The 9,468-nt window shown below is 32.8% G+C and overlaps 1 protein-coding gene across 2 annotated transcripts; it reads left to right on the top strand.

Moving 5' to 3' along the window:
• Nucleotides 1-737: 737 nt before the first annotated feature.
• On the top strand, nucleotides 738-6,525 carry LOC133201816 (tumor necrosis factor alpha-induced protein 3-like). Of its 2 annotated transcripts, XM_061337617.1 has the most exons (5): nucleotides 738-1,044; nucleotides 1,358-1,554; nucleotides 1,670-3,560; nucleotides 4,230-4,337; nucleotides 5,286-6,525. In XM_061337617.1, exons 1-5 carry the CDS (start codon nucleotides 744-746, stop codon nucleotides 5,807-5,809), a joined length of 3,021 nt encoding a protein of 1,006 aa, XP_061193601.1. In that variant the 5' UTR covers nucleotides 738-743; the 3' UTR covers nucleotides 5,810-6,525. The 2 variants fall into 2 exon arrangements, with proteins under 2 accessions (XP_061193601.1, XP_061193602.1); XM_061337618.1 differs by lacking the exon at nucleotides 4,230-4,337.
• The last annotated feature ends 2,943 nt before the right edge of the window (nucleotides 6,526-9,468 follow it).

Raw genomic sequence — 9,468 nt, 5'->3', positions numbered from 1 at the left:
CTTTGAAGTAGCAGTAAGATTCTTTGTCTCTTTGTTGACTTTATTTAGTCATAGTTAAGGTTAGTCAGAAGGTGTAGTCAGGGTACGAAAATAAATTCTAGAATCTTTAAGTAGAAACCGATGATTAATGTAGTGGGACATGTTATATATATCTATACAGTATATACTAGTTAATTATAATTTAATTAGTTTATTCCTGGTTTATTTCAAGTGTTTTAATGACATCAGTTTTCAAATGTCGTAATGTCTGAATTTTTGATAATTCTTTAGTTTTCTTCCCTATCATGTCAACTATATATGCTATTTATAAGGACTGTGTAATTCAAATTATTTAAGGGAATCTTGTCTTCAATACAAGTATATATATATTTTTTTCCTTTCCTGAATTATTAACAGAATGAATAATGTATGTGATGTGAAAACCGACGTAGATGCACAGATGTATTGTTCATGATTTTTTCAATCTATCGACAATTAAAAGAAAGGTTTCATAAAAGGCTCAAATAAAATAAAATTAATATATACATGTATTAATAAAAAAAAATTATAATCTGGAAATAAAATCTGTGAATCATGGCTATTTTCATGCACCTGATATTTTCATATGGGGTATATATTTCTTGAAGAAATGTATTATTTTAGCTATATTATACAAAAGAGGCTTTAGTCAGATTCTAGAGGCATCCACCAGTATTCATGATTTCTGAATCTGAATGTAATTTTTGTTGTTCCTTTTTCAGATCATGAACACGCCACCATTCAAGCGTAAATTTGCTGACAGTTCTCCGTACAAGGTAAAACAACTTTTGGAACAGGTGAAGAAAGATGTGGCCGGCACAAATCAAGATCACGGGAAACCATTCTGTTTCAAGACATTTCATTTCTTCACTGCCCTGTTGCCATGCCTCAAACAAGTAAATGAAGAGTTCAAACATTTTTACAATGTAAGTGTCCTTGACCTAGATGTGAAGGATGATCTTCAGAGATCAAAGGTCATCAACTGGTGCAGAACAGCAAAAGTTTTATATCCTGTGAAAGCAAGAGGTATATATTGATTAATTTATCAAGTATCTTTATGATAAATCATGTCAGATAAATGGATAGAAAATTAATTTTATTGTAGTGCATTTGTACTTCATACAGATATTGTATGTGAACAAGCAAATATCAGTAAATTTTCACCTTTAATATTAATATTTAAGACATACTTAATTTGAGTTGAATAATAATTAATAAATGACTTGACCTTAATTATTTTAATGGCAAGTGATATATACATTGATATATTCATTGCCTAGCATCAAAATTGTATAGGTATCAAATAATAACTATTTCAAATCCTTTGTTAAATTTGTAGCAGATGGAAACTGTCTCCTGCATGCTGTGTCTCTTTTTCTTTGGGGGTTTGAGGATAGGGATTTAATGTTACGCAGACTAGTATACCTTTCTCTTGCCAATGACACAACGGGCAAGTTCTTCAAAAGATGGCTGATACATCAGAGAAATATGTCTCTCGATCGACCGAATGAGTTTAACCCAGATATGAACTCAACGGTAATAATGAATGTTTGAGTTGTTAATTTCACTACAAGCTTCATGTAAAATTGAACACACAAACTTGTACATGTATGATAAGAAATTTTGCATTTTAGTCAATTGTGTCTTTCAGGACATGAAAGCAGAATGGGAAAATATTATCAAAGCAGCAGAAGACATTCCTCTAGATACAAACACTGCGTTGAGCTTCCAGTCTTTAGAAGGAATTCACTTGTATGTACTAGCCAACATTTTAAAGAGACCAATAATAGTCTTAGCAGACAGAAGTGCCCGCTCAGTTTATGGTCAGAGCATGCAGAAGGATAATATTGGAGGGATTTATCTACCTCTGGATTGGCAACCCTCAGACACCTGCAAGTCTCCGATTACAATAGCGTACAGCATGAATCACTTTACACCTCTTCTTCCTCAAAGAACAGTGCAGGATGGAAGAGCCACAGACTCAGAATATGTTATTCCATTAGTGTATCATGACTTTGAACCTATTGTGCTGCGATTTTTACTTTATACTGAAGAACAGTTGGGATATGATTTGATCAATGGGTATTTAGATACTAAAAATATTCCCATGACCACTGCAGATTCAATTCTTCAAATTCCTGTGGCAAAGTCAAATTATCATATAATCAAGCCAGCATTTGACATTGTGCAGAGCCATTTTGAAGAATGTCAACAAATCTATCAAATGTGGATAAGAGGAACACAGGTTTCTGTCAGTCAGCCTCGGATGAACTTTAAATTGAACAATGAGCCTACAACAGTTTCTAGTCAAAATTCTGCTCCTCAGGCATCTATTGGTCAACAGTATGGATCAACCAAATGCCAGACTCCAGGATGTGAACTTTACGGTTCCCCTGATTATGGTGGAATATGCTCTGAGTGCTTCAAGAAATATACAGTAGAATTTAATAGAAAAGAAACAGAGAATCGGAAACACTTTGTTGTGGAACCTTCAGCGCCATTGGCTTCAATGCCGTATCTGCCAAGTGGTAATTTTTCCATGATGGATGAAAATTGCCAAAACTTTGGTAAATGTGGAAATAAAATGTCTGTGAATAAGTATCCATTCTGTCATGAGTGCCAGCCCGACATCACACCCACAGGCCATCCAATCAGTCAGGAAATGAGTTCTTCCCCTCCTCGGGCTGTTAAAAATGAACCTGTCGATGACAGTAGACTGTTTGGAGAAGGAGAATTTAGATCATTCAATTTAAAAGTTATGGAATCAAATAGAACTGGTCCAAATTCTCCTCGAACGGCCAAGTGCCTGTCACCAAGCTGTGAAAATCAAGGCCATCAGAACTATAGTAATTTTTGTAAAGAGTGTTTTTCAAAACACCATACTCCTACTCCCATGTCTGTAAGTGGCCAGGAGGGTCCATCTTCACAGACTTACTTGATGAATGCCACAGGTGGAGGCCCTAGTACTGGAACCCCCTCTCCAGGAGACTCAAACATTCAGCTCTTTCAAAGTGGAGGAAATATGCTCAGTCTGGAAGATATCAAAAAGTTAGGAAAATGTAAATCTCAAGAATGCAAAAGTTTTGGACATGCACATTTGCTTGGTTATTGTGAGACTTGTATCAATAAGACAAAGCACCTAGAGTCTCTAGGGACTTCCGGATCATGCTCAGCATCATCCAGTTGTCTCAAATTTTTGTGTTCTGCACCAGGATGTAAAGAAGAGAGAATTAAAAATGAGTATGGATTTTGTTTGCAGTGTTTCATTAAAAATAAACCACCAGCTGTTGAGGTTAGCAAAGAGCCGATACCTCCCCCAGATAACAGTACATTAGAATCCAATACACCGCTGGAGACCGGTGAAATTCCACAACCGCGCATTGTGACCAGCTCCAGGGATAAGGTTAAATGTGCCTCACCATTGTGTGATGCCCTTATTTATCCTCCCAGGCAACTATGTGACAGATGCACAGGCATCCTTCAAAGAGAACATGCAGAAAGCACAAGGTCAAGGTCACTGGAGGTCAAACGACATAAACCAGGTAATGTACTGTTAGTATATTTATTTCTAGTTACTAAATAAGAGTATTGCACTGTGTTCTTTCTGGAGAGAAATTTGGTTCACACTTAACATTTATAATAAATCAACAAAAATACACATGTTAAGATTTGATTGGTTCCTCCTTAGCAAATCAGGTGGTTTTTATGTCTTAGTTATCATCTTGTTCAGAATGTTTTGCCTGTAAGCTCTTGTTAATTTAATCTCCTACTGTGTTTATTTTCTGTCTCAATATTTCTGATTTCCTGCTAATAAATAATGTGAAATCGATTGCCTGACAAACTGTGACATGTGACATTTTCTGTTTTTCTATATCTCTTGTTTCCCTGTATTTTGCATTTCTTTCATGTTTTTGGATAGAATTGTGACCAATTTGGTGTTTATCATGTTTTTTTTCCTCAAGCCTATAGGTTACAATGTCATTTTAATCACAGATTGACATATGTTTAAGATTTATTAATTAAAATTAATTCATACAAAATTAAAAAGAAATGTGTACAGGTGTATGTATTTTAACCTGTTAACATAGCTAAGAAGAAAACTTAACAATATTAATATTACATAATTTACATGAAATGTATAACATTGGTTTTCCAGTAATCTTAAGTTTACTAACTTTCTCTCAATTTTTGTCTCATTGGTCTGATTGTAGCTAGGCAAGGAAACGCGTATTCTCCCTCACGCCACAAATGTCTGACTGAAAATTGTGATTTCTATGGAGACAAAAAATTCCACGGTTACTGCTCTAACTGTTACCAAGGTAACTAATTAGTAGGTGAAAACGAGATTTTCTCAGGTTTGTTACAGCTATAGTTACGACATGTCTCATATTCACTCATTGCAGTCTGACAGTGTATTTAGGGATCTTTAGTATGTCTTAATTGTTTGCTTCATAAAATTTGGAATTTATGTGTGAACACGTGATAATTAAGAAATCAGTTGTTTTTATAATTCCTTCCCCGTTGAGGGTAAAATATCCTTTTTTCAATGTTTATTTATAGGGAACTGAAATACTGCACATTAAAGGAGTTTTGATTTATCACTTCCTACATTTATCATCTCATATGGTTAAATGCAAAACATGGATGTCATGAATGAAAAAAAAGACTTAATTGTGTATATAAATGGCCTAGAATTAATTCCTTATAAGATTATAGAAAGAATTTATGTAAAATAGTGAAGTATTTGATCCCTAGAGTGACAAACACAGATGTGTGTTTAATCATGTTAGTACGGTGTGGTTAAAGGTGTCAGTTTCGTGTCAGTGAACTGTCAGATTTGTCATTATGGTAGGTTTCACCTGTCATTCTTCTAACTTCCTGATTACTAAAGCTTTAAATCGTTGTATCTATGGAATTGTTTGTAGAATAATTAGGCACTAGTACGTCGATTGTAAAGACATCTATGTATTGATTTTAGTTGGCATGACATCAGCAAATGTGCAGGTCTTTGTGGGTGATATGGTATTTTGAGTGTATATAACAAGCAATGCTTTTTTATATCACACTGCTTCCTCATTTCATGAACTGGATCACATTATGTGCACTTTAATTTGAAGTTTGAATTTTACATATCTAATATTTATAGAATGCAAAGAAAATAAATCAGATTCTATTTTTGTACTAGGAAGATGGTGCCTGGTACATAAATCACAGAAGTAGCAGACCATTTGGATTGATCAATAACACATCTTGTTTTCTTTTTTTAGTTGCAACATTTTCGTCCCCAATGAGAGGCAATCTTCCAGTGGTAACACCACGTCAGACTAACACCGCCCCTCATCTTCGTCCAGGCTTGAATTGTGTGGAGCCAGGGTGTGATAAATATGGTGATCCCTCTATGAGTTACCGTTGCACTGAACACTACAGACAAGCTATTTTTAGAGCCCCTCCCCCACGTTCCTCCCCCTATCCCCTCCCATCAGAGGTAGAACAGTACAATGTAGCAGAAAAAGACAGAGGTCCCCCAGTTCACACTCAGTTACCCCAACCCTTTAGCCCCCAGCAATATAACATTCCAGTGTCATCTAGTGGGACAAGAATTGAAAATTCTCAATATATTCAAACCATGGAGAAAGTGGAGGGCTCTAGAAAGGGACAAAAATGTAAAACACCCTCGTGTAACAATTACGGCAACTCTAGTAAGCAAGGGTATTGTAATGCATGTTATAAAGAAAGGACTAATGTGGGCTCCAGACACCTTAGTGAGCAGGGGGAATATACTTGTTGTTAAGAATAAAGAGAATTCTTGGAGAAAACTCAGATTATAAGTTACTGAAATTTCTTCTTTTTTTTTTTAGCTTAATTTTTTGTTTTAATATTACTCTGTGTATTAATTGTCATAAAGTTTTGTCTTATTATTTAATATTGTGTTATGAGTCTGAATGATTTATGTAAGTTCTAGTATGTATGTTAAAATTGTCACTTCATAAACTCAAGCTTAGAATTGTAATGTGCAAGTAATTCTGGAATTTGAGGTTATTTAAATGTACTGGTACATGCATTTTTGAGGAAAATATTTATGAGAAAATTGAAATTCCATCCTGCTTCTAAAAATACTACTACTTCTTATGAACCTGAAGAATACGTGACATTATTACTTGTGAGTTATGCATACTTCATCTATTGAGGAATCCAATGATAAAAACTGTTCTGGATGATTGAGATGATATTGCTTAATTAAAGTACCGGTATTGATGAAAAACTTGGGCTGATTGAACGTCATGTAATTTGGAGATCTATGTGTTGTGGATGTGTATTTGATGTTACATGTAATATTTATTTGAAATACAAAACAGTTAGGGACAATCATCTGAAGTTTGTTACTAGATACATTATTTGTGGAATTTGAGGAATTAGACAATTTTATTATTTATTAGACTAAGTATGTTAATTTGTTTATTTGTATATTTGTTGATGTGCATTAAATTGAATGTAGTTATAACAAAATGTCACTGTTGTTATTGAATGTTGACTGTTTTTCTTTGTCATATACATACTTTTGCTGTATGATTTATCTAGTAATTAAGAATACCAGAAGACTATTTCATAATCTTCAATTTTCTTCTATCCCCCCTCCATTTATGATAATTTATTTCTCCCACTGAGTATATATACATGTATTTCTCATTCACCAGTATTTGTAGTGTGGACTTTTGAATAAGTATTTTTGTCATCCTTCTTATCTGAATGACATTATTTAAGCCAGTAAAAAATTATTAAGTTTATTATTATATATTTTAACTTTTTTAAAAAGATATTGGTATATTTTATGTTACATGCAATAAGTGATTATTGAATGATTAATAGTATTTTTAACTGAAAATGATTAAATAGTTAATAATTATTTATTCATTAATTAATATCAAGACAGGATACATTTCTCTATCTTAAAATTTCATAAAAATAATAATTGTATTTTTTTTTAGGTCAGTTCTTTTTATTTTATAAAACATTAAATAGTTTGCTTGAGTTGTATATTTGGCACACACACTAAACATTTAAACTTCCTAGATGGTACTAACATTATCAATGGAGGACAAAGAACCAATAATAGGAGGAATTATTTTGCCGATCAGGAAGTTATCACAAATAAGGACGATGAAGTATTTAGATGTTTTCCTGTAAATCTAGTGGTAAAGCATCAAATTGAAATGAAAATTTAATCAAATAAGTAAAGGTTAGTTGAGTGAAAAGTTATTCGCCTTTGTGTATAGATCAGCTTTTTATTTAGATATTTTGTATTTTTGAATTTTCAAAAACTACAACACACTTCACATTTTCATTATCATGAAAGAGTATCATCAAATGCACTGTTGAAAATTATTAAGGTATATATTTGTGCAAAACCTTTTCGGTAATTCTGTTTTAAATTCTTTAGAAAGAGAGAGAGCACTAAAAAACCAACAACACTGTATATCCTAAGTGTCGGATCTACTAAGTAGATACAAGGTCACGGATGGAAATTTATATAAAGCACTAAAAATGACCAACGACACGAACAAAAAAAAATTGTCAAATTTTCAGGACACCTGTCCCTTCTCTTCAGGACATAGAAAAGATAAAAAAGTCATGAAAGAACAAAACAAATGAAAACAAAAAGCATCTATAGCACTACTACTACAACGCTACTAAACCCTGTTTATTTACACTTTTACATTTTGAATTTTGATGTTGATAACTAATTAATATGAAATGAATCCGGACCACCGCGAAGAACGTCCGGTCAATCTGGAATTTCTGAAACGGGCCTCGAAGTTACCATTTATTCTATCTTCCAAGAAGTAAACTGAGTTGAATGCAAAAAAGCCATTATTCTTCCAGATGCGGAAAAGTTTCTTTGTTAGTTTGATGAGTACATGTATGTACAAGAATTTAAAATTGATGCAAAGAGTCAAATCGGCCGGAAAATTTTTAAACTTGAGTTTTTCCACAAAAAAAGTCCATGGAAATTAAACACTCATGAATCTTTAATATGAAATAAAATGCATAAACATTTAATCACAGAAATTGCAAGATGGATAAAAAAAAAATTGTGTTACTTAATTTTCAGTGCATTTTTAATCAAAAGAATCGGAGATAAAGGATAGGAATTTATTATCGAAATTTAAAAAAAAAGACAAATGTAATTATACACATATCTACATAAGATTTATAATTGTGAAAGTTGTAATGATCCCCAGACAAAAAAGACGTTTACAGACAAAAATTACTAATTCTAAAAAGTATTTTTTTTTTATCACTTGGCATTGTAATTAATATATGGAAACTCGATCATTATGTTTAGAGTTCACTACTGACACACTCCCACGATGGGGAATACTTCTTGTAGACCTTTATAAAATCATAAAATAATAAATATCTGGTAAGAAATGGAAAAAAAAAAAAAGAATTAAAACATGATATCAACAATTAAGATACATGTAATGCATAAAGTTGTACAGTTTTAATTCATAACACTCATCATAATACCATCATGGAATTACTCTATCGAACCAAGAAGAAATAGCTTTCCAATTCCCCATGTGCACTTTCTAACACAACCACAAATAGGTCTGCCGCTCCTGCCACCGATAATGATGTCCTGTTGCACCAGTGTCAGAACATTGAATTAGAAAGATGACCGAAAGTTTTTTTTTCTTCGAAAATACAAGTTTTCCTCTTTCAGAGGTTATGAAACATGTAGTAACAATCTTCCTGAAACAGGAAAAAAAAAATAAAACAAATAAAGTCCCTTCTGTTTCAATAGACAAACTCCGTACCAGAGGTAAATATATATATGCTGATATGGCTTGTTACATGTATACTGCCCGGCTCTTTAATTGCCCTTTTGCAAAGTATCTCTTTGACATCATTTTCATTATGGTATACATATAAGTACTTACATGCATTTCTAAAATTCACTAAATTTAGTAAAGGACACAAGGGTTGATCCAGTAAATCATGTGTACACTGTATATGTCTGGCGCGCAACTGATCGACAGTTTACTAGTAATTTGTGCACAGGTAGAAAAAGTGAATGTACGAAAATGTGTAAAAAAAAAAATTCATTTCTAATTGTCTTCTGATGTCCAAAAGAAGTTAATTCTGTTGCTCAGTCTTAGAAGTAAAAACATTGACCAGCAGTTTTGCTGCTCCACAAGACTGCATTTTTAATTTCTTGATAATTTTGTCGACATCAACTGTGCTTTGAGATAAAAAGAATATTGGACCGTATCATGTAAAATCTATATAGTACATGGATTTCTCTTAAAAGTTTATTATCATTAAAATATAAAACTTCTGTAGATCTTTAATATTCTTAGACAAAATATTTCTTTTGGTCGTCAAGTCAGAAGGAAAAAGGTTGATTTCAATATTTTTAAAAAATAAAGACAGGAAAATTGGAAAGTA

Source organism: Saccostrea echinata, unplaced genomic scaffold, assembly GCF_033153115.1.
Source record: "Saccostrea echinata isolate AGI-Se365-2 ecotype Australia unplaced genomic scaffold, CSIRO_AGI_Sech_v1 ptg000045l, whole genome shotgun sequence".
Taxonomy (NCBI): Eukaryota; Metazoa; Mollusca; class Bivalvia; order Ostreida; family Ostreidae; genus Saccostrea; species Saccostrea echinata.
This window is presented reverse-complemented; position numbering and strand designations above follow the sequence as displayed.

Excerpts from the sequence above, each read along its gene's own strand:
- LOC133201816 (XM_061337617.1), top strand. The coding sequence starts at position 744 with ATGAACACGCCACCATTCAAGCGTAAATTTGCTGACAGTTCTCCGTAC. Across the intron at positions 1,555-1,669 it reads ACCCAGATATGAACTCAACG|GACATGAAAGCAGAATGGGA; the intron begins GTAATAATGAAT and ends TGTGTCTTTCAG. Across the intron at positions 3,561-4,229 it reads GGTCAAACGACATAAACCAG|CTAGGCAAGGAAACGCGTAT; the intron begins GTAATGTACTGT and ends GTCTGATTGTAG.